Here is a 27,202-nt window from a genome sequence, read left to right as displayed (position 1 = left end):
GACATAGAAGAGACATAATTCGCCACTGGTGGCGCTACGATCGAGCCCAGAAATTCCAGCCTAGTTCGGTAAGTGTGGCAACTGGACCTTTACAGACAGTTAACACCCTCAATTCTGGAAGATGAGTTTATAAGAAAGAAATTTGTCTTGACATGAAAAAGAAAAGTACTCGCCCCGTAAACACAGGTCATGACAAGAAGAGACAGGAGCTATATCTTGTTTATTTTGAGGGCCCAAACCTAAACCAATTGTAAACAAACTGAGGCCAATATCTCTATTTTCAGTTAACAGCCAAATCTCATGAAGTATCAAACTGACGATTAAAAAAAAAATCGAGATATATTAAATTGAATATCCAGTTACGTGGAAAGCTGTTGTGCGTCGGAGATATTTCCGCATGACCTACATTGTTTATCACAGGAATTCGTGCAGCGCGTGACATTGATTTGGAGTGTGACAATTGTCACGAGTCCCCAGCACGAACTAATCCAATATTGTGTGAAATTATTATTCTCACAAGTTTTGTAATTAGATACTCCACAGTAAACGAAATAGTAGATCAAATCTTTTATTACACAATTACATTTCTCTCCTCTTAGATTAAAACAAATAACTTCCCCCCCCCCCCCCCCCCCCCCCCCCCCCCCCCCTCCCCCGACACACACACATCCTGATATACTTATAACTTATTTGGAAATAAATAGCCAGGCTTGCATTATGCACCTGCTGTTTTGACTAGATGATGATATAGCCGTGGGTGTATACCATATAAATCACTGAAGCTACATATAACACACATACATACACACACGAGCAACAGGTTTATTGCCAAGTAATCATTGTTCGCCTAAACCACAAACTCGTCATGCAAGCAGGCACTATATGAGCCGGGCGAACTTCGCTGAGTGGTATACAAACGTAAGAACTGACTATAGTATTCACTGCTCAGGTAATGTGTTGGCTGGCTCAAAGCGGATCGCAAGCCGAAGAGACATTGGAGAGCTACGTTGTGTACCTGCTTTATCAGAACTAACAGACACATGTCCACAGGAATACCAGTGATGCAGACGACACTGTGGCAAGCTCGCCGTGGAGTCTGACGGTTCGTGTTTCCCCCGTCTCTTTTGCCCCAGTACTGGTATTCAATATAGATATAATAGAAATTGCTCCGTTACGTTGTTAAATGAATATTATTTAGATGTCAACATTTGTATCTTCTGACCAAGGTCAACACGGCTGGCCACCTCGTATTTATCAGTTCTATGGCGAGCGCTTGGAGGAGGGCAATGGCGGTACAGTCGGTTGCTTTTGATCGATAGGGAACCCAATCGCTCATCATTAGCATCTCTGCTGCGGGCGAACTGTGTTGCCTAATCCACGGCCTTCTCGTCAGTTATATTAAACGGACTGCAGCACATTTCAGTAATGTCAGGTATGTGTTCAAGACTATTTCATAGACTCCTGAATTTATTCTGAACATACAGTAAGCTCAATATTATGTCAATGTAGGCGCTGGCGTAGCCTTGTGGTTATAACCGTTCGCTCGCCTCCCAGAAGCCCGGGGCGGAAATGAAATGTGAACCCAATATATCATACAGTGTTCGAGCTTAGCCTCTATTTTGTAACTGATATCTTTTCCCGTAAATACCAAGCCCCGTTCTCAAATGCGAGCTACAAACAGTAAATACAATCTGTTAGCTGATGACATATTCACTCTCTAGTCTCTGTCAACTGGATAAATAGGTTTCTAATGAAACAACTGTGTTTTTGTACTTTTATTAGTTTTTCAGGTTACGAAATATATTCACTGAATATTAATGCTTTTCACCTGGGTAATAAAGTTTATTTATTTCATGATGAGGACCATCTTTGATAAATCTTCCCAACTTTATGCATACCTGACAGGGACTACATGGGCTACCATAATGATACGATGTCTTACATTTCTTCTTAGGAGGAATACCATTATTCCTTCTTTTGTTTCTATTTTCCTGACTTTTTCGATGGCATAAATGCAAATATAATCACAAGTCGCAAAATTCTATGAGCGTTTAAAGTTCCACATAATATTAATGCATACACGAGCCTAATTGGTACAAATGTACTCTTGATATTTTCCACTTGAAAATTCGTTAGATTTAGAGGTATCAGAATTCCAATATGTTCATACCTTTCTTGACAAATCTCCAGTAAATTGTTTGATAGGCATAACTTAGAAGTTGACGGATGACACAGTAGACACAATTGATGGATAAGGGTTACTATTCCTAATTAAAACTAACAAACAAACATATTTGAGATGTAAGTTCTGATTTATTTAAGCGCAAATGTCTGTTCAGTGTGAAAACACTGACAAACTGTCTCCACACAGAGGCGACTATGCGTGTCATAAGAGGCGACTAACGGGATTGGGTGGTCAGGCTCGCTGACTTGGTTGATGCATGACATCGATCACAATTGCGTGGATCGATGCTCATGTTGTCAATCACTGGATTGTCTGGTCCAGACTCGATCAGGTTAAACCCCTGACACACAAATATGACCCTCAACGACATATTAGTCAGCACAAATTTAAACAAGCGGTGTTAAACTGCCCTAACGTAACATATCAGTAAGATACCAGATTTATTTATGTTTCTGGTCGCTCTGTGTGGGACCTCTTGGTCACTTCGAGAGGGAAACTGGGGACTGTCTTTTATCCAATTACAAACATGTTAACAGTTGTAGGTCCTCCTATTTGAAGTTGGATATAATAGGCTTAGTGATCAGTGATTGCAGGAAACATAGGAATTGGCCCCTCCTCCCTTTAAGATAGATGGAACCCATATCTTTGTGAATGACTTCTTGTGAGAGAATATTTTGAGGTCACGTGACTTCAATAAACATGTTCTCACATCCTGTACAGTGCATGGATGAAAATGACATATGTGGAAGTGGAAAATATGTGAAATCATAACACGTCCATATAGGATTTGCAATAAAAGGTTTATATGAGGTAGGGCTCCTGCGATACAACCTCCCTATTTATAACCTGTGTGAAAGCGAGGCTTGGTTTTCATCGATAAGCGGGAACATAGGCAGAGCACGCACACTGATATGCTACTTAAGCGCCTTATCTAGGATCAACCACCAGTCACGTTGAAATGTAGGTCACATTGTCTGTAAATCTACCCACTGACTTTAGAAAAAAAATGCGCAATTAATGTTACAGAAATAAAGTTTAATTGAAAATTGGGGTTTAAATATTTTCTTACCATGTCATATACAGTTCTATATATGATACATCAATTGCGTTAACTTGTAAACAATTTCTTGAGATTCATCCTGCATAAGTTTAATATATTTCAACATGTTTGGACACTTGTACGTACCAACAGGTAGGTAACGCTACCTGAACGTAAGGTATTTAGGATACACCATAACAACATGATACTTATCTTTTCTGGAATATTGCTTAAAGTGGCGTAAAAAACATACTCACTCACACACTCACTATCATGCTTCCAACAAAAACGCAAACATCCAAATTGTGCGTCGTGCATTAACATACGCCCTCAAAGTCGAGGACATGTCTTCATGGGTATGTATAGACTAAAATCTAGTCTCTGAAATGAACATATCGTACATAAAAACAGTTGTTCAGTTATCTTAATAAAAATATAATAAAAAGGAGCCCAGTGACTCTCCTGATACTGCAGTGATCTAGACTTGCCAAACATTATAGACTTGCATGGGCTGTATTTGATATATATTTGTATCAGGGTCTGTAAGACAGACTAGGGTATGTACATTGTATTGAAATGTATTGAAATGTATTGAAGTGCATGTAAGGTTTCTGTCGGGCTTCGGTTTATCTAGTTTCCGAGGTTTCATATGTAACATGGCCTACACCTAAAACGGTACAATGTATAAGTCGCTGTGTATGTTCAGTGTGTAATTTCAACACTGGTCGTTTATCTTTCAGTCACTGGTGGCCGAAGGTCGCTCAGTGTGACATGACGGCGCAACGTCCCCCTGTGTCGCGGCATGCTGACGGTATGGAAGAATCTTTTCCTCTCCCTGCTGGCCTTGACCTTCGCGTGGATGCTGGTCACATCTTTCCTACCTACAAGCATCGACCTGACAGTCGCCAACAGGGACTATGTTGCTGACAGCAGCTTCATCACCGTCTTACCTCACCGACGCTTCAGAAACACAACCAACAAGCTCATCCTGCTATGGACCAAATATTTCGGCAGCAGTGATTGGAACTTCCAACGCAGTTTCCTGCAATCATGTTCCAGATCAAGATGTGAAGTGACCACAGACCGGGGCCGCGTGGCGCAGAGTGACGCAGTGTTGTTCAACTCCAGAGATGTGGACACCTCCACGGTGTTTCCAGAAACACGGACACCGGAGCAAGTGTGGGTACTGCACAACTCGGAACCCCCGTACTATATATACTCTGACTTAGCTGCATTCAATGGAGTTTTCAACTGGACTAGTTGGTTTAGGCAAGACGCTGATATATATTCCCCGTATGGCGATTATAAGAAAGTTGATGAGCACAAGAACACTCTTTTGCCGAATTTCCACGCCAAAAAAAGTAACCTGTCTCTGTGGGTTGCAAGTAGTTGTACGGACAGAGCGCGGCGATACAGACTCGTGCACGAGATCGAGAAATACATGGACGTAGACACGTACGGTGCATGTGGGCGACACATATGTCCAAAAAGGTCGAAGAAATGTCCTGATATCTTTAAAAAATACAAATTTTTGTTTTCACTTGAAAATGGCCACTGTAGAGACTATATAACGGAGAAATTTTGGAGCGCGTTAAGACAAGATCAGATTCCTGTGACGTGGGGAGGCGCAGACTACAAGAAGATGGCACCACCTGGCTCCTACATCGACATCAAACACTTCCCCAGTCCACGGGCACTGGCGATGTACCTGAACCTCGTGGCCAACAACGCCAGCCTATACAACAGCTACTTCCAGTGGAGGAGTCGGTATGAGGTGACCCAGCACCAGGTGGTAGGCTGGTGCCACCTCTGTACAGCTCTCAACGACCCACGGCGACCTGCCCAGCTATATACAGACCTCCGTGGCTGGGTAGATGCGGACGCCTGTCGCGGTTACTCTGTAAGTGGTACACACATCCAGATGCTTCTTATTAGCACGTTAAACCCAGACTGATTAAAGTAAAGTAAATTAAGGTTATAACTAACGCAAAGGGACCACTTATTTCGTTCGTTATAATCGTAGTTCGTTATAAACATATATACAGCATAACTACAGTAAATAATCGGAACAAAAAAAGTAATATATCCGTTATATCCGCCAGTTCGTTATAAACCTAGTTTACTGTAATGGGACCATAATTAGCCCGCGGGGTTGTGATAGATTTGTTCTAATGTAGAACACGTAATTAATGCTAAAGTAACATCTGAACATCCATATTTGGGGACAGAATATACGCCAGCGACATGTGTGGCCTTGCTGTTTCTGTGTCATCGTATACGCGGAAGATCATTGGATACTGGTGTTTCTTGTTGAGACTCGATTAGATATTCAGGCCACCCTGATAACTCGTGGTAAATCGTGATGGGAAAGTTACGAAACGTCTCAGACAACAATTGAAAAAGAAGATAGCGCTGCGTATAGAGATATATAGAGAATCTCAACGAGTGTCTTTTGATATCAAATATATCCACACGATTTGAAAAAAGTGGAAAAGCTCCGAGGCTTGCCGAGGAGTTTTTCACTTTAATCAACGAGTAAGACACGAGGGTGAGATCTTATTTATCATCCAACATCATTCTTCCAACTTTTTCAGTTTGTAGACTGTAGTAAGCAGTGTCTTATGTGTGAAAAGTACTGCTAACAGCTTCAGTAGCAGAGCCATTAGTGATGTCATTTGATTGTGATTTCATGGTAACCAATGACATCACAATGGTCTGCACAGCATTGTGATGCAATTTTATTGCAGTGATATCTACATGTAGATATCGCTTGATCTCACCCAAGCGATATCTCCTGTGGGAGCCAGTTCTGGAGGATAAACTAGTATATTCCCTGTATACTTGTGTTCCCCAGTTGCATGAAGTGCCATGAAGTCTTGGCTTTAATGACTGAGCGAGAATGTAGGCCACTTAGTATAACTGGCCCACATATTCTCTATTTCCGCTGTATTTAAATATTTATATTTTTCCGGAAACTATCAACGACACATTTCTTCCCAAATCCTTAAGCGGCTCTATAGGCGTCTGCTTATGTTAACCAACCAATTAGATTCTAGTCTTCTCCAGTTTGAGTTTAAACTGACATATCCAACAGAAACTCAAACCCTTGTCGTGGAAATCCTGAATATCTCGAAACTGGCATCATTATGGACTTGCCCCTTGTTGTTAATTGAATGTCACATGAGTAAGAGTAATTGCTTCTAGCATTTATATTTTATATTTTAATCAAAATAGCATCTTCCCGAGGCGAGAGAGTTAGTTGACTATAAAAGTCCAGTTTCCACCCTTGCCGAAATAGGCTGGTATTACGGAGTTACATTTTGGCTGGACTAACGAGTCTATGCATAGTCCAATCAAAATCGCGCACCGAAATCGAAATCCGGTTCGTAAACTCTCGGTCGATTACAGGATTTGCAAAACATGTGCACCGCCAACTTGTCAGCAGATATTTTCCAAATCTTTTTAATCAAGGTTCTCACGTGATGTGACGCATTTCGCGATGTAAGACCCGTTTTGTCACAATATAGATCTTGATTATCGATCAGATCGTCCTGACTGGGCGCCACCATTTTGTGTGAAAGAAACGCAAGTGATACGACAGATGGAATCTGACTAGTCCATAGGAGAGGCTTATAGGGGACATAACTGGTAATAACCACTGGTGGCGCTACGATCGAGCCCAGTAATTCCAGCCGAGTTCGGCAAGGGTGGAAACTGGACTTTTAAAGTCCGTTAACTCTCCTACCTCGGGAAGATGTCAAAATAGTCGAGAACCTGTTTGACTTGGCAATGCATGTGGTGTTCGTCAGTTTTGAGTTATTCGTGGTGTCAGTGTGTCGCATGCACGTCGCTATGTTAGTAGATTTATCCTGGACGCGACGTCAAACCCCATTTCACCTCACATACCGCGAAAAAAGAGTTGCCTCCCTTAATGTTACCGGACTGATAGTCACGTTCACTGGATATTCCTGACATGTTGCAAGTATCATCACATTTTAACGTTAAGATACTTATATTAGAAATTGTTAAATGTATGAAATGTAAAGACGTGGGGAGGGGAGTTTTTCTACTTCTACAACGTCTACCGCGACGGTCTGACGTTAATAGCATGGCGCCAATACAAATATGTTTACATTTGTTCCTATCGTTGCAGGTTTGGGGCGTTATTACAGACTACATTGCCCGTGTTGCCTTTCTCATTGGCTTCTGATCACAGACAATCCTGGTCGCAGTTGTTGCCAGTCTTGCTGACTACAGATTACACCACTCCTGGCGATACGACTGCTATTTGAATCCTAGACAATCATGATCTCAGATATAGGCTCACTGCCAAGTCACAGACAATATAATCTTGTTGATAGGCTTAATGCCAAGTCACAGACAATGATATCTTGTCGATAGGCTTACAACCAAGTCACATACTATCATATGTTGTGGGTAGGCTTACTGCCAAGTCACATACAATCAGATCTTGTCGACAGGCTTACTGCAAGGTCACATACTATTATGTGTTGTCGACAGGCTTACTGCCAAGTCACATACAATCATATGTTGTAGGTAGCCTTAGTGCCAAGTCACATACAATCACATCTTGTTGACAGGCTTACGGCCAAGTCACATACTATCATATGTTGTAGGTAGGCTTACTGCCAAGTCACATACTATCATGTGTTGTCGACAGGCTTACTGCCAAGTCACATACAATCATATGTTGTCGACAGGCTTACTGCCAAGTCACATACTATCATGTGTTGTCGACAGGCTTGCTGCCAAGTCACATACTATCATATGTTGTGGGTAGGCTTACTGCCAAGTCACATACAATCATATGTTGTAGGTAGGCTTGCTGCCAAGTCACATACTATCATATGTTGTGGGTAGGCTTACTGCCAAGTCACATACTATCATGTGTTGTCGACAGGCTTACTGCCAAGTCACATACAATCATATGTTGTTGACAGGCTTACTGCCAAGTCACATACTATCATATGTTGTGGGTAGGCTTACTGCCAAGTCACATACAATCATATGTTGTAGGTAGGCTTACTGCTAAGTCACATACAATCATATGTTGTCGACAGGCTTACTGCGAAGTCACATACAATCATATGTTGTTGACAGGCTTACTGCCAAGTCACATACAATCATATGTTGTAGGTAGGCTTACTGCTAAGTCACATACAATCATATGTTGTCAACAGGCTTACTGCCAAGTCACATACTATCATGTGTTGTCGATTACTGCCAAGTCACATACTATGAAATGTTGTAGGTAGGCTTACTGCCAAGTCACATACTATCATGTGTTGTCGACAGGCTTACTGCCAAGTCACATACTATCATATGTTGTAGGTAGGCTTACTGCCAAGTCACATACTATCATGTGTTGCAGGTAGGCTTACTGCCAAGTCACATACTATCATGTGTTGTCGACAGGCTTACTGCCAAGTCACATACAATCATATGTTGTAGGTAGGCTTACTGCCAAGTCACATACAATCAGATCTTTGACTCCAATACAAATGTAAGACTTGTATATGTCTGGTGTCTGGTCTCAGACATACAGGACGCCATAATGGGTGCCATTTTCAAGATCAGACTTGCAAGACGGCATACCCGATGCCATGTTTGCCTTCAGCAAGCAATGTTTTTTCTCAAGGAGTCACAGCGCGTGACATGTTTACCATTTTACTGAAAGTGTCTGGAGGTTTCTTTGAGAGTGGTATCATTGAAAACATGTTGTTTATACTGTTACCATAGCATCATATGATACCACACGTTGGCATGATCGTTGGATCTGGACAAGACAGCGACTTTGTCCCTGAACTATGAGTGTGTGGTTTCACGACGCTTTGAACAACGCTTTTTTCATTGATATGATGGCGTGTCAGCTTGGAGTGGGAGGAAAGTCTGGGTGATGCGTTCGACACATCAAACTAGTCTTGTGGGTTTTCATAAGGGATATTTTTTTCTTGGTTTTAATAATCTATATTTTGTTGCCAAAATCAGTATTTTCTTTAAATAAAAGTTTAATTCGTGAGCTTGTTGTTTTGAATCTATAACATTCTAATCGACTAAAAAGTATGGTGATGGTTGACAATGGAGACTGACAACTGTACGATGTGTGGGATGATGGTTGACTCTGGAGACTTACAACTGTACGATGTGTGGGATGATGGTTGACAGTGGAGACCGACAACTGTACGATGTATGGGATGATGGTTGACAGTGGAGACCGACAACTGTACGATGTATGGGATGATGGTTGACAGTGGAGACCGACAACTGTACGATGTGTGGGATGATGGTTGACAGTGGAGACCGACAACTGTACGATGTATGGGATGATGGTTGACAGTGGAGACTGACAACTGTACGATGTGTGGGATGATGGTTGACTCTGGAGACCGACAACTGTACGATGTATGGGATGATGGTTGACAGTGGAGACCGACAACTGTTCGATGTATGGGATGATGGTTGACAGTGGAGACCGACAACTGTACGATGTGTGGGATGATGGTTGACAGTGGAGACCAACAACAGTACGATGTATGGGATGATGGTTGACAGTTGAGACCGACAACTGTACGATGTGTGGGATGATGGTTGACAGTGGAGACCGACAACAGTACGATGTATGGGATGATGGTTGACAGTTGAGACCGACAACTGTACGATGTGTGGGATGATGGTTGACAGTGGAGACCGACAACTGTATGAAGTTGGGTATGCTGGTTGACGGTGGAGTCAGACGACTGTATGAAGTTGGGTATGCTGGTTGACAGTGGAGTCAGACAACTGTATGAAGTTGGGTATGCTGGTTGACAGTGGAGTCAGACAGATGTATGAAGTTGCGTATGCTGGTTGGCAATGGAGTCAGAAAACTGTGTGAAGTTGGATAAACTGATTGACAGTGGAGTCAGAAAACTGTGTGAAGTTGGGTATGCTGGTTGACAGTGGAGACCGACAACTGTACGATGTATGGGATGATGGTTGACTCTGGAGACCGACGACTGTACGATGTGTGGGATGATGTTTGACTCTGGAGACCGACGACTGTACGATGTGTGGGATGATGGTTGACAGTGGAGTCAGACGACTGTGTGAAGTTGGGTATGCTGGTTGACAGTGGAGTCAGACAACTGTGTGTAGTTGGGTATGCTGGTTGACAGTTGAGTCAGACAAGTGTATGAGGTGTATGGTGATGGTTGAGAGTGCACCGCAGTGAGTTGTCTGTCCTGTCTGTGTGGCTGTCGACCCCCCTGCCCCTCCGCCCCTCCGTCCATCATCTGTCTGTGTGATGCAATGGCAACTACAGTAATAAATGACACAGAAGTAGAAAGGAACTCCGCATAGATTACAGGGAGACTGTCTATCAATTGGGATTTGGTGTTTGGGAGAAACTCCATTTACTAGAAACACTTAATTTAGCGATTGTCGGTACTACATGTATGTATTGTGCAACTAACTTTCATGACCACATAATGCTAGGCTATGAGAGTTGACGTATGTGAGCGGCCTATTGCTAGTTCAGGAAGCATTGCCCGCGAAACAGTACATTACATTATCACAGAATCTTTGGCAGTGAAGACCGTTATCAGCCCGTTACAATCCTGGTATGTACCCTCCATTCATATCAGTACAAATCTGGTATGTGCCCTCCATCCATATCAGTTTTACTCTGGTATCTACCCTCCTTCCATATCAGTTCTACTCTGGTATATACCCTCAATTCATATAAATACAACTGTGGTATGTACCCTCCATCCATATCAGTACAACACTGGTATATACCCTCCATCCATATCAGTACAACCCTGGTATGTACCATCCATATCAGTACAACTGTTGTATGTACCCTCCATTCATATCAGTACAACCCTGGTATGTACCATCCATATCAGTACAACTGTGGTATATGCCCTCCAACCTTGCCGTACACCCTAGTATGTACCCTCCATCCATATCATTACAACACTCATATGTACCCTCTATCCATATCAGTACACCCCTCGTATGTACCCTCCATCCATATCATTACAACACTCATATGTACCCTCTATCCATATCAGTACACCCCTCGTATGTACCCTCCATCACTATCAGTGCACCCCTCGTATGTACCCTCTATCCATAAGAGTACCTCGATCGTATGTACCCTCCATTCATATCAGTACAACCCTGGTATGTACCATCCATATCAGTACAACTGTGGTATATGCCCTCCAACCTTGCCGTACACCCTAGTATGTACCCTCTATCCATATCAGTACACCCCTCGTATGTATCCTCCATCACTATCAGTACACCCCTCGTATGTACCCTCCATCCATATTATTACAACACTCATATGTACCCTCTATCCATATCAGTACACCCCTCGTATGTACCCTCCATCACTATCAGTGCACCCCTCGTATGTACCCTCTATCCATAAGAGTACCTCGATCGTATGTACCCTCCATTCATATCAGTACAACTGTGGTATGTACCCTCCATTCATATCAGTACAACTGTGGTATGTACCCCTCCATTCATATCAGTACAACCCTGGTATGTACCATCCATATCAGTACACCCCTCGTATGTACCCTCCATCACTATCAGTACACCCCTCGTATGTACCCTCCATCCATATCATTACAACACTCATATGTACCCTCTATCCATATCAGTACACCCCTCGTATGTACCCTCCATCACTATCAGTACACCCCTCGTATGTACCCTCCATTCATATCAGTACAACCCTGGTATGTAACCTCCATTCATATGAGAACAACTCTGGTATGTACCCTCTATCCATATCAGTACACCCCTCGTATGTACCCTCTATCCATAAGAGTACCTCGATCGTATGTAACCTCCATTCATATCAGTAAAGCCCTCATCGTATGTACCCTCCATCTATATCAATACAACTCTGGTATGTACCCTCCATCCATATCAGTACAACTGTGGTATATACCCTCCATCCATATCAGTTCTACTCTGGTATATATACCCTCAATTCATATCAGTACAACTGTGGTATGTACCCTCCATCCATATCAGTACAACTGTGGTATGTACCCTCCATCCATATCAGTTCTACTCTGGTATATATACCCTCCATTCATATCAGTACAACTGTGGTATGTACCCTCCATCCATATCAGTTCTACTATGTATATACCCTCCATCCATATCAGTTCTACTCTGGTATATATACCCTCCATTCATATCAGTACAACCCTGGTATGTACGATCCATCCATATCAGTACAACCCTGGTATGTACCCTCCATCCATATCTGTACAACTCTGGTATGTACCCTCCATCCATATCAGTACAACTGTGGTATATACCCTCCATCACTATCAGTACACCCCTCGTATGTACCATCCATCCATATAATTACTACCATCGTAGGTACCCTCTCTATCCATAACAGTACCTCGATCGTATGTACCCTCCATTCATAAAAGTACAACTGGGGTATGCACCCTCCATTCATATCAGTACAACTCTGGTATGTACCCTCCATCCATATCAGTACAACTCTGGTATGGTATGTACCCCCGTCTATTTCAGTACAAGTCTGGTATGTACCCCACATCTATTTCAGTACAAGTCTGGTATGTATCCCCGTCTATTTCAGTACAACTCTGGTATGTACCCCCCGTCTATTTCAGTACAACTTTGGTATGTACGCCCCGTCTATTTCAGTACAACTCTAGTATGTACCCCCGTCTATTTCAGTACAAGTCTGGTATGAACGCCCATTCTATTTCAGTACAAGTCTGGTATGTACCCCACATCTATTTCAGTACTACTCTGGTATGTACCCCCCGTCTATTTCAGTACAACTCTGGAACGTAACCCCTATCTATTTTAGTACAACTCTGGTATGTACCCACCATCCATATCAGTTCTACTCTGGTATGTACCCCCATCTATTTCAGTACAACCCTCCCACACATCTTGTGTCTGTTTCCCAAAACTCCCCCATCCTCCCTAGTCGAACGTTTGATGATGGGGCAATCGCTAGGTATATGAGGGATACGTGGCGGTTAGGAAATAGCTTGACTTGTTTTGATTGAGTTTCTAGATATGAACACTGAACAATAGTTGTTTGTCTTCATTTGAACGTGGTAGCCGATTTTCAACATTCATTTATTTCATATGATATACAACGGACTAATCTCTGTTGCGTCATTGTGAGATATGTTACTTGCGTAAGAGGACAGCGCACTCCTGGCAACTGAGTTGTCATTCATTCCCTTTCTCAACATACAAACACAAAATAGTATTTTCTAGTCGCATTGCCGTCAACATGTTGTATTATTCATGTTTAAATGCTGAGTCCCATGAAGCTCCATCTGAAGCTTGGTCAGAACATGTGGGGCAGTAAGAAACAGATCGCGATCGCCGTTACGTTGTGAGGAATGATGAAAGGTCCCCGATGAAGCAAACGTAAAATATTGCTTTGCCTGCGTGTTGTGCAGCGTCCCTGTGCTCACTTTGTGATGCCTTAATGAAAGTGCGTCCGACTGTGTGGTACATTTATGATACCCTCTAAACAATTTCAATTTTAAAGGCTTTAATGGACATATTTCATAATTATTACTGTCCATACGTACCAAATCAGTCTTTTTTTTCATCATAAAGCACACACAAGAAATCATGCATTTGTTTACAGTAAACAGCACAAGCCACAATACTTTACATAATACTTTAACGGAACTATTGTCACACAAGAGCTATCTCCCCTTAAATTATCTCCCTTTATCTCCCGTAAGTGTCAAGCCCTTACACAAACATGTTGACGATATTTTGACGTTATTCCACAACAAAAGGCAAAATAATGACGGATAATCATTTATGGAGTTAATATCCCTTCATGGCGTTTGTTATTCTCCTGAAAATGTTTCGTTATAGACTGTAAATTTCTCATTTAATCGAGACTGTTCGTTTCGCAAAGCGCCATTTTTGTTACTTGACGAGCGTGTATTCTTTCGCTTCCAACGGCGGTCTCCAAGTTTTCGAGAATATTTTTTGTTAAATTTGATTTTGTTTTAAATCATATGTAAATGTATGATAGAGAATTTGATAATTTCCCATCGCTTTTAAAATATTTAATTTATCAAAATTAGAGAAATGGACATACATAGATGCATATATAGAGGTAGTTTCATCTTATACTGAAATTGGAATATTGTTTACTAGGACTTTGAGCTGGAATAAATATCTGGACTCTACATCTGTTAAAGCTAAGAAAATGTTGATGTCAATCCTACAAAGTTTGTTAAAATATGATAATCTGCCCTATGATTTATACTTTCAAATTTTTGATACAAAGATAATTCCAATTTTACTTATGAAATATGGGGTTATAGAAAATATGAGTGTATAGAAAAAGTTCATCTTTATGCGTGTAAACGTGTAATTGGGGTTCGTTCCTCCACCCCAAATGGTATTGTACTTGGGGAATGTGGCAGATATCCATTGTGCATATTTTCGCTTAAGCGCTGTATAAATAATTGGTTAAAACTAACTACTCTTCCATCCAGGCGATAACCTGTAAAAGCCTTTAACATGCTGTTCTATCTGGATCAAAATGCCAGTCACTCACGCAATAAAAGTAATTGGGCAACAAATATCAAAATCACCCTTTTCAAGATCAGTTTAGGCCTTGGATACGCATGGATGGATCAGGGTGTTGGAAATGTCAAGATGTTTATGTCATTATTGCTCCAAGGAGCTAAAGATTGTTTCCAGCAAATGTGGATAGAAAAACTAAGAAATAGCAAATTTACATATACCTATTCTCTCTTCAAACAACAATTTATACTGGAAGAATATCTGATATCTGTTACAATAAAAAACTTCGAGTATCGCTAGCGCAGTTCAGAGCAGGTTATTGTGATTTAAAGATCTATAAAGATATATGTAAAAAGTCTAACAATATCTGTACATCTTGTAACCTTAATGATGTAGAAAATGAGTATCATTTTATGCCTGTGTGTAAACTCTATCTACAATTAAGAAACAAGTCTATTCAAAAGAAGTTTACATTGTATCCAAATATCAATTCGTTTTACATACCGATGTCAACCTCAAATATTACTTTATTACCAAACATTGCATTGTACATACGTATACATCATGCATCGCTAGTTGGAAGAAACACCCTTACCTTGTAAATACGTTGAACTATGGGCCTATGGCCTTTCAGTTTGCAATGAATGAACAATTTGATAAAAAAATTGTGTGACCCTAAATATTTTTTGATACTTTTGTTTATGTTGTTTAAGATTTTGCAAACACGAAACTACTTTAAAAGTCGCAAATACAAGGGGTGGTGAACCGTCCCTGTGTGTTAGGTAGGGAGAATTTAAGGTTCAAGGTTTTACATTTACATGTCGCTTGAAATATGTTTCTCTTATCTCGTTACGTGGGAAAAGGAGATTTCTCTAGGAAAATATCTCTCCCCCCCCCCCCCCCCCCCCCCCGTCACTCGATGAGAGTAACATGATATTTCACTCGACACATGAAATACCCTCTATATTTTTAACCATATCATTATGTCCGTCTATTTACAGATAGTCACGTTGTCATGTTCAAGCTTTTACATTCTTTCATCACCCGGAGAGCGGAAGGTCGAGGTTCGATCCCCGGTCGCATCATACCAAAATTTTTTATAATATTGTACTTGTTGTTATCCTTCCTGGTGCTCGGGATTAAAGGGCGAAAACAAGGACTGTTGGCTCGGAGTCAGTAAACTGTGTCCGAGTGGGGTATCCGGCATGGTATCTCAGTGGGCTAGCACTATAATATCGGTATTAGTCCGTATTAGTACAAGCAGCAACACGCACGCACGCACGCACGCACGCACACACGCACACGCACACACACACACACACGCATGCACGGACACATTTATTCATTCATACCTTTTTGGGATATATTCGTAAATTTCTTATTATTATTTTTCAGAAATGTATGTTACATTTAAGTACCTAACATAAGAGTGTAACATATATCTATTACTGATATGGAAATATCTGTCACATCTGAATGAATCGCAATGTTCTGTGCAGAGTTGCGTCCCTTGGACATAACAGAAACCTCTGATTCGGGGTTCGAATCCCGGTTCGCCATGTTTATGTTTATAGGTTTGTCAGCACCATACCCCCGCTCGTGGGTATCATCAAAGTGCTAAACGTCTGTGACCTGCTTCACTTGGGGCTTTCCTCCCACATTAAGATGACACGCCATTATATAATGTTCAAAGCGGCGTTAAACCAGACCCACTCACTCACAAAATGGACAGGTGACATAAGAATAGATTCTCATACTCTTGCCTGTGACCTTCAGGTTCAACCAGCCATCGGTTTGGAATCAGAATCAGACCAGAATTCTATTCACTCAAGGCTATGAACATAGCATAATGAGAAGAAAGTATACGGAGGTCTATATTTGTGACATGGCGGCAAAACATACATTAATTGTTCTATTTAGATGTACAAAGTATGTGGCGGCAGAATTGAAATATTTTACTTTGAAATAACGTGGTCATTCTGAAAATTAATTAATTAATAGTCCATTAATATTATAACGAGATACGAACCTTCTTCTTGTTTCATTAAAATACACACAATTAAACCTGAATGGTATTCCTCTGCAGTATCATTTGATGGACATATTATACACTTTCTTTCCACAAGGGGAATCTTTTGCCATATACATATTTCAACATGTATGAATAACACTTATGTTCATTTCCGACTTTCTTGTCATCTGTTTCAGTAGGTAGACGGTGATAAGAGAGCCGGAAATGAACTGAACCAGGTTCACATTTATTAGATAAATCTTGAAGATAAAATTCAATGTCAGTATTTTCTTTCATTGTGTTGTAGAATCTGCATTTAGTTGTTGTTTCTCGGTGTTGTTGTTATCTGTCGTAATTAAAGCGTCATAAGTGCAAAAGAGCCATTTGTTTTGTTGATTTTTGTGTTTTATCTTTAGAGGTATTTTGAAGGGTATTATAGATAAGATGAGACAGCATCGATTTTTTTCTCGTTGTCAATTTTGCTCAAACAAGGATCATTTTAGTATAGATATCTATATATATAGGCTTTCTTCCCATTTCACTGTATAGCATAATTAGGAGCGTGTCTTTCTTAACACATACAACTTTCTTATGAACGTTAAGTGGATGTGTAAAATCATATTTAAGTTTTCAAATCCCCAAATTTCAGATCCGTACATTTCTTATTGAATACACCAACGAATGTATATTCATTTTATCTTGTAAGCCAAAATGATAATACAAATGTATAACTATATTCTCGTTTGTTACCATTAAATATGAAGACTTTCCATTTTCAACATTAATGATAAGTTTGAATAGATTGCAATAATCGCTAAATGCATTCAGTTCCTTCTGTAGATGATGATTAGAAATAGTTATGTCACTGTATCGTCAGCATGGAGCAAATCGAACAGCTTCACGTAGATATTTATGCAGTCATCGTTGTGTACAATCCCATCACAGTTATTGAAAGTGAAGTATTGCTCAAGGCCATTTAGAAATAGTGACAATAGTAGGGGAGAAAGATTTTCGCCTTGGCTTACACTTTTTAAACACTTGAAATATTCTGTTGAATGGCATTTATAAAACAGACATGATTTAATACTCTTGTACATAGATTGAATATTTCTGAATTTTTAGATTTAATCAACTTATTCCATAAACCAATTCTCCATACACTATCAAACGCCTTTTCAAAGTCAATAAAAGCAAAAAACTTGTTTTTCCTCTGGCTCTTCGACAAAAATGTACACTATTATATAGTGTAAATGTATGGTCGCATGTTGAATAGCCTTTTCTAAATCCAGTTTGGCAAGGTATGATGTGAATCTAGGCATGAGGTAAATCTGTTATTAACAACAGAAGTACATAATGTACTCATGCAACACAGTAACGTAATAGGTCTGCATGTTTTCGGATCAGTGGTATTATTGATGGGGCTTTCAACAAAGTAGCAATAGTATAAAATGCACTCTTAGCTGAAACATATTGCATTAAGTATGTCGTGGAAAGTGTGACGAATACAGGAAGGCCATTTTTGAATTTGAGCTATTATTCCACAGGTTCCGCTGACACAATGTCAGTCTGTATATGGGCTATATATTGTACTACCAGAGACCAGCTACGGCTACTGGTCACTTACTGTCGTCTTGATACATGAGAAGCATTTTATTAACGCTTGTAATGTGATTAAAAAACATGAACTTGAAAGTCACACATTGGATATAAGTACAGCTCTGATATGATTCATGATGGAAACAATATACACATAAGTATTATATACTATGAAATGATGTAACACCAACATGTCCAAGTTACAATCATATACACACGGATGCATAGCTTTGAATATGATATGTAAACAATATAGATAAATGATAACACACGGTGTTACATGAGATGATACATCACTGAACAATTTCTCACTTTGTGATAAGAGAAATAAGTTTCCTTTTATCGACTAAAGATATAAAAGTAGGTTCTATTCAGGTCCAACTGAAACAAGCTTTTTCAGATCGCAGTATGAAAAGGCAGAATATTTATTAGGGAATTTCATCTTCAACAGTGTGTATATTGAAAACTAAAACAATGCACCAATTCTTGAATTGATAAAACGCGATGCTGGTTCCCCTATATCTCTTGCTGGCACCATATTATTCCCCTGTATGTACATAATGTGACTTACCGGTGGGTTCTTAGTCTGTTACTGTTTTAATTATTTCTCCCCTCCCATAATGATAACAAATGATGTATTTTGCAATCATTTCATGTTTTTGCGTTGGGCTGAGTTGACAATATCTTTTATAACAAAGAAGTTCTAAACTAAACGCCTTAGAACGTTTAACTGTAATTTGATTTAACACTTGGCGAATTTAAACCGATATCACTTCTGACATTAATGTTTGAAGTATATTTATTTTTTGGGATTTTCCACACACATAACAAGTTCCATAAGATTTACGTATATCCCGAAAAACCCCACTATGAGCCAATTACCCAATACAACTGCAGCGTGAAAGTTCGTAAAGGTAAACTAGTACAGCTGTGGGCCCAGGTACACTGTCCACGTCCAATGTGTATGGAGAGTGACCACCTCTGTCACACACCCCTGTACCTTTATACAACATATAGACAGTGACCACCTCTGTCACACACCACTGTACCTTTATACAACATATAGACAGTGACCACCTCTGTCACACACCCCTGTACCTTTATACAACATATAGACAGTAACCACCTCTGTCACACACCCCTGTACCTTTATACAACATATAGACAGTAACCACCTCTGTCACACACACCACTGTACCTTTATACATCATATAGACAGTGACCACCTCTGTCACACACCACTGTACCTTTATACAACATATAGACAGTGACCACCTCTGTCACACACACCACTGTACCTTTATACATCATATAGACAGTGACCACCTCTGTCACACACACCACTGTACCTGTATACAACATATAGACAGTGACCACCTCTGTCACACACCACTGTACCTTTATACAACATATAGACAGTAACCACCTCTGTCACACACCACTGTACCTTTATACAACATATAAACAGTGACCACCTCTGTCACACACACCACTGTACCTTTATACAACATATGGACAGTAACCACCTCTGTCACACACACCACTGTACCTTTATACAACATATGGACAGTGACCACCTCTGTCACACACACCACTGTACCTTTATACAACATATGGACAGTGACCACCTCTGTCACACACACCACTGTACCTTTATACATCATATAGACAGTGAAAACCTCGCACATACAGAGATATCACTGTAATATCTGCAGTATCTAGACCGTCTGGGATTTTAAGGAATACGAAATATAAATTGTTCCAGGAAAAGCTTAAAAAAATATGCTTCAGAAAGTTGAAAACAAATAGATTATTTCCCCCCGTGTCCTCATAATACATTGTAGTAAGTAGTTTGTTTTCAAAATTATGTTTAGGCTCATAGTTTTTATCAAATAAATATGTGCTCCCTCTCCACCACGCGCGCACGCGCGCACGCACGCACGCACGCACACGCACGCACGCACGCACGCACACACACACACACACACACACAAACACACACACATAGGCGCGCACGCACACTCCCGCGCACATACACAGAGTATATCAAACTGTCGGTCCCACAATATACCGCGCATGTGATTATGTTTTATTAAGTCAACTGACATACAATACAAAGGGAAAAGCACCAATATTCATAGAAGCGGACGTTAAATATTCCCTATAGCCCGTCACCAGGTGATCATCACACACTGCTGCCTCAGCTACCAACAGCCAAAACAACGGGGACATTTAGAACAAAATATACAGTTCCTCGACGGAGTGGGATTCAGTCCTGATAAGGAGCGTTGTGTCGCGTGTTTAGGATAGCTGTCAGACGCTCGCCAGCATGCAGGATTTATGTAATTGTCATTATCTCACAGAGAGTTGGCTTCATATCCTGTTTTATCAGGAAAAGGCTCTGGTTTCAGTGTTACAATGTATGGAAACGTGTACTGAACATAAATCTTGTGCGAAATGCTATATTAAGTGTTTAAAATCTCTTAACAGATTGCTCGCAGCTATTGCCCCATGTAAGGATATATAAAAAATACAGACATTACTGGTGCAAGATAGCAAGTTGCCATACATTGTTGCAAAATCAATTGTGGCGTGGGTACAACAAAATTAGATAAGAAGCTAAAGATTGAGGGCTTTAAAGTGAAGGGTGTCAAGTCGGGGCAGCTTAACATGCCACACGTCACCACCAGCGCACCCCCACTAACACATCACCACCAACACGTCACCACCAACATGCCACACGTCACCAACAACACACCACCAACAACACGTCACCACCAACATGCCACCCTTCTTCACCAACACACCACCACTAACACGTCATCAACAATACACCACCACCAACACGTCACCACCAACACACCACCACCAACACGTCACCACCAACACACCACCAACACCACGTCACACCCAACACACCCAACACACCACCAACACGTCACAACCAACAGATTACCACCAACACGTCACCACCAACAGATCACCACCAACACGTCACCACCAACACACCACAAACACGTCACCACCAACACACCACAAACACGTCACCACCAACAGATCACCACCAACACGTCACCACCAACAGATCACCACCAACACGTCACCACAAACACGTCACCACCAACACACCACCAACACGTCACCACCAACAGATCACCACCAACACGTCACCACCAACAGATCACCACCAACACGTCACCACCAACACACCACCACTAACACGTCACCACCAACAGATCACCACCAACACGTCACCACCAACACACCACAAACGCGTCACAACCAACAGATCACCACCAACACGTCACCAAACCCAACCACCCACCCAACCATTCCCTCACTCACTCAAAACCATTATCAATGATATAAAATATCATTACCACGTATGTTGTTACTATTGTCCAATGCCCATGCCGATGTACACCCCCATTTCAGTGTTTATCTGACCTCAGATGATCCAAGGTGTCCCCGGCCGAATGCTCTGACCACCACCACCAGATCAAAACAAAGAAACCAACACATAGGCTTTCCGACTCCCGAATGCTAACGACCCAAAGAAGCTTCCATACAAGGACATTCGATCAACACGCCTCTTTATTCCTATTTTTGTTAAAGATTACGATGGACAGATAAAATTAATGTCAAAATTGTTTATATTTGAAAACGAGTTGGTGTCGTTTTCACAAAATTGGAAAATGAATGAGACTGTTAAAGTGAGGTGAAACATGGCCGCTATACCAGACGTCTCGGGCGTAGCCCAGGCAGAAAGCAATCTCTATGTGCACTTTAAATAATGTGTCATTTACTTTTTTTAATCGTTACCCTTCACCGACTCACTAAAGTTTTAACAGTAATCAAATCCGTTCCAAATTCTCGCGCTTCATCCTCCCCCAGGTCCGCGTAGTTTACAGTTATATAAGGATAATGTAACTTTAAACCAGAACTCTGGTATCAAACCGCCATCGGATATCTGTCCAGGCACTGTCATCGCGTATGTTGACGGGGGAATTAGCTCAAATTGAAGACGAAGAATAAGTTAAGTCCAACTCCTTTAGTCGGTAATAAAAAACCCAAATAATTACCAACAGAAAGAAGTCGAGCGGTGATTCAAACTCTACTGAAACAAGTCCAGTCCAGCAAGAATGCATATCCTACTAGCGGCTGAGCATAGAGGTGCAGTCGGAACATCAGACTAACAGTTAAGATATAAACATATATACACTCTTTAAAAAAAGAAACGCACAAGTATATTTTAGTAAATTTACTGTACCTAAAAAAGTCGATATATTTAATTTAATGTATTTTATATTGCCGTTGTACAAAGGTATTGAAAACTGTCCATTGTCAAGTCACATAAGGCCACAAGGTTGCACTGACCGCCCCGGGCAGCAATAACGGCTCTGCATCTCCTCGGCACTGACCTGGATAAGTGTATATATTCTGTCCTGCGGAATTCTGCGCCATTCTGCTTGTAACGCGTTGGCCAGTTGTGGGAGTATCTGCGGCGTGTTCTGACGTCGACGTACACGTTGATCGAGTTCATCCCAGAGGTGTTCGATTGGGTTGAGATATGGATATCTCGACGGCCAGGGCAAGACGTTGACGTTGGCATTATGAAAATTGGTAGTCTACCGTGATACGAGCTGTGTGCGGTGGAACGCTGTCCTCTTGAGACAGATCCCTCTAGCGGTCAATGATTGGAAAAGGGTGAGGTTGAAGAATTTGATTCATGTCGCGATTTGCTGTCAAATTTCCCTGAACCACAACCAAGTCAGATCTCGTGGTGTAGGATTTGGCCCCCCACTCTATGACACTACCGCCACCGAATTTGTCGAATTCATTACACAATGTGGGGCAAAACGCTAATTTCGACGACGATAAACACATTGTCTTCCATCTCGCCGGTGAAGAAGAAATCGTGATCCATCGCTAAACCACACTCGTCTCCAGTTTCTCAAATACCAAGGCTGTAAGGTATGGCACCAACGCAAGCGTCGCTGTCGATGGATCTGTTGCAAACAGGGACGATAACTGGTCCTCTGTTTCGGATTCCAGCCTCGCGAAGATGGTTCCTGACAGTCTGGTCCGATATCCTCCTCAAACCAGGGATGCGTCCTGCAGTATTCGTAGCTGTGGCATTGCGATGACGTAGGTGGAACAGTCGAATGTAGCGATCCTGTGCAGGGGTGGTAACTCTTGATCGTCCGGTTCTCGGACGGTCTGCAGTGGAATTGAATTGTGTGTATCGGTCACAAAGGGGGCAAATGGTGCTGTGGTGGACGTTGAAGTGGGGTGCAACAGAAGCCTGCGATCCCCTCTTTGGATACGTCCTATGACGATGTTCCGATCGGCAGCGCAGAGTCTCGGCATTTTCGAACTTGAAAAATGTTCACAATTGAATGAAAAACTATTGGCTTATGCTTGCCTTTTTATAGCCACTACCACGAGTTAGTGGCCATAACTTGCACAAGAATTTTGCTTTACTGTTTTCCTCCATAACATTTTTGAACAAGTGTGAAAACAATGCCGTTTAAGACATTGAAAATCGACAATGGCTGCGTTTTGACGCACCGTTTGTCGAATATCAAGCCACCAACATTTTACAATAAGATATATCCAATCTATATACCGGATTTTTGTACAGTCAGGTTCAATGAGCTACATACTACATGTGCGTTTCTTTTTTTTTTGAAGAGTGTATACACTATAGGACAACCTTGGACAGACGAAGAGACAGTGACGTTGCCCTGGACATGGGACTTTAGGATGTGATTACCGACACGGCCGAGGGGGGAATGGATTAAGGCTATAAATGTCATAATTTAAATGTGAAATGCTGTGTTAGACAATGGCACAACTGACCGCTGTTACGCATGGATTACATCAAGTTAACTAGTCCAGACTTCATCAGCGATATGTACTCAACACTGTACAAAAGGGAAGTAGTTCAGAAGCTATAATTCTTAAAAGATAACACGTTGTCCAAACAGAGTGCTATTAAGTGAGCCTGTGACATCAATACACAGTCGTATTGTAATGGTTCTGTGTTTTGCTCACTGATACTTGGGTACGCCCGGATATAACTGAAATACTGTACTGATCAAAGCGGCGTTATTCCCAACTCACTCACACGATTTGTTTTACTTTGTTGCGCGAAACATAATCTATATACCTGTAGTGGGGCGTGTTAACGCAAAACCAAAGTTGTTTTGATACACTGTCGAAGATCACGCCAAACCATACTCGGCAGTGTTTATTCGTGTTGTTTTAGTGTACATGACTTCATTAGTTAGGTATTCAACAACACTGAGTGTCAGTCCATGTGCTGGTAGTTTGAGCAACGTTCGATCAGGACTCTGGAAACTTACGCTCGTCTCTTTAAAGATCAATCCAAAAAGCGTTTTCATCCATTCGTAAATTCAATGACCTACGACCATTGCCGCTGATAAGGGTCAAGATTGATTTGGTTTCCCAATGACAGTATGATTGCAAAAAGAATCCCACAGTGAGCACTTGCATTAAATTACAGGATTATTACAGAAATGCAGGGGGACAATTGTAGACTTCACAACTAGTTTCATTGAGGTTGTGGAACAGATTCCGCCCTATAGTTCATAACTAGATCTAAACATAGTTTTGTAAAATGACCTTCTACCCACCGAATCCATATATTAGTCGTGTCACTGGAAAATCCTGAAGAAATGGTGATGTCCTTTACCCTCGAATGTTCACAGCACGTGAACTGTAGCAATAGTTTCATTTGAAGCGTGTGGGGATTCCGTAATGAAATCATGAACACTGGATAAGTATTTAGAAGGACAGTAACACCAGCAGCAGTAATGAATGAGTTGGGTCTGATGCCGAGTTGAACAGTATTTAAGTTCTATACTAGCATGTCAGCTTAATGTATAAATAAATCCTACATTGACCCAGGAACATCCACGAAAAAACATAAGAGTACTGGGATCATAACCAGCACGAATCTGGGCTTCGAACCGATGATCAGCGTATCCATGCGTAACCAAAGGGACGCAACTCAGGACAGCGAATTCCATGATCTGTGTATTCTATACTCTGAGTATAAAATACTTCTGAAACTGACATTTCCCCCATGGATGTTTGGATAGAGAATTAGTTTTTAAAGGCATCGAGGGGTAAAAGTGACCCAGACAGTCGACATAGCTCCGAGTAGACTGAATTTTGTGTAAAACATCCCAGCAGAGGTTGATCAGTAATGGGAAATAACTTACTTCGTATTGTTTGATGGATGTTCTATGTTTGTAGGAAACAATTAATTAAGGTATGTTGTACAGCTATATATGCTTTACGTTCATTGTGCCTAGAGCATCTGTCCTAAGCGAAAAGTAATGAAATGCCTTTGAAGTGGTGACTGGAATGTTCTAAGAAATCTTTTTATGTAATTCCGGTGTTAGGCAAGGTTGATTGTTTTCACCCATTGTGTATGAGCCCAGGATTTCTGGTTGAGATACACATGTATGCACGTGTTACCTACTACAACCCTGGTCGAGCTGGGGTTCAGTGCCCAATCACAGAAATACAGTAAAACACGTTTATAACACCGTAGACCATGGTCGCGAGTAACGAACTTCGGATATAACGAACTGATGGTTGTGGTCCCCTGGAGTTCGTTACATCCAAGTATGCTAGAACGCTAGTTTGATATCTTGTCATTCCATTTTTTATACATTTCTATCACATGTTCATAACACTACGATCATGGTTAAAAACTATACGTCATGCAAACACTATGGTTGTGAAAACCTGTCTGTCTTTGTCCGACTGTTTGTTTGTTGTACCGGCAAATGTCAAACATGTGACAAGGTTGGGAGTGTTTTGCATCCCGGCTCGGTCCCGAGACGTGGACATTTATCAAACCCTGTATGAAAATGAACTATTAGAAAACGCGAATGAATTCGAACTCTTAGTCGTAATATATTCAGATTAAAGTGCATCCACCAGCCTTTGTTTTAATGGCACACAAGGGTGTAAATCGTGCATTCTGCTAATCGGAGAACATCTACATTATTAACGCAGTGCTGTTCAAGCTGTGGGCGTGCCGTGATGACAAACTAACACACTGGTGTCCTGCTGCTGCTGCTGCTGCTGCTGCTGCTGCTGCTGCCTCGCGTCACACGTGCGGTATAGGTCTGCAGCAACCCATGCTTGTCGTAAGCGGCGACTAACGGGAGCGGGCTGTCAGGTTCGTGGACTTGGTTGACGCATGTCATCGTATCCCAAATGGGTGGATCGATGCTCATGATGTCATATCTTATATTTACAGACTGCCGTCATAGAACTGGAGTATTGTTGAGTGCGGCGTTAAACAACAAACAAACAAACAAAAGTGCGATATATCCGTGATCTGTCTCACAAATATCGTCCTTCTTGCAGACTCCAAAAGATACGACATAAAACAATACCATTCTCACCCCTTATCAGCTCTAGAGTTCGTATCTACGGTTGTTAAGGATTAACGTGAGTTGACCGTCATATGTTGACTTGGCTGTACACAAAACAAGTCTGTCACTAGTAGTGATATGCTGTCCCAGGTTGACGAGAGACGTGTGTAGATGTATGTGGAGGTGGAAACTACCTCAATGTTGTGTCTGATAATCAAAACTGAGTGCACGTGACCTTAAATAACGTTTGCACTCTTTGTCCCTGATGCATTCTGAGATATGCCACGATTCTAAAGAACAGTCGTGATAATCACGTGATATTTCGAATCCTCCACTTCTTGCTACATGCACTAGTTGTTTATGGT

At 41.3% G+C, this 27,202-nt stretch overlaps 1 protein-coding gene across 4 annotated transcripts; it reads left to right on the top strand.

Annotated features, from left to right (window-relative positions):
* Position 1: 1 nt before the first annotated feature.
* LOC139479093 (alpha-(1,3)-fucosyltransferase C-like) lies at positions 2-9,262 on the top strand. Of its 4 annotated transcripts, none has more exons than XM_071261852.1 (4): positions 2-68; positions 950-1,432; positions 3,965-5,124; positions 7,378-9,262. In XM_071261852.1, exons 3-4 carry the CDS (start codon positions 4,027-4,029, stop codon positions 7,432-7,434), a joined length of 1,155 nt encoding a protein of 384 aa, XP_071117953.1. In that variant the 5' UTR covers positions 2-68; positions 950-1,432; positions 3,965-4,026; the 3' UTR covers positions 7,435-9,262. The 4 variants fall into 4 exon arrangements, with proteins under 4 accessions (XP_071117953.1, XP_071117954.1, XP_071117955.1 ...); XM_071261853.1 differs by lacking the exon at positions 2-68 and having other exon boundaries at positions 866-1,102; positions 1,227-1,432; XM_071261854.1 differs by lacking the exon at positions 2-68 and having other exon boundaries at positions 866-1,102.
* Positions 9,263-27,202: the final 17,940 nt, after the last annotated feature.

Source organism: Haliotis cracherodii, unplaced genomic scaffold (genome assembly GCF_022045235.1).
Source record: "Haliotis cracherodii isolate W230 unplaced genomic scaffold, xgHalCrac1.p SCAF_4, whole genome shotgun sequence".
Lineage (NCBI taxonomy): Eukaryota > Metazoa > Mollusca > Gastropoda > Lepetellida > Haliotidae > Haliotis > Haliotis cracherodii.
This window is presented reverse-complemented; position numbering and strand designations above follow the sequence as displayed.

Coding starts and splice junctions, on each gene's coding strand:
- LOC139479093 (XM_071261852.1), top strand. CDS start 4,027: ATGCTGACGGTATGGAAGAATCTTTTCCTCTCCCTGCTGGCCTTGACC. Junction 5,125..7,377: donor ACGCCTGTCGCGGTTACTCT/GTAAGTGGTACA, acceptor CTATCGTTGCAG/GTTTGGGGCGTTATTACAGA.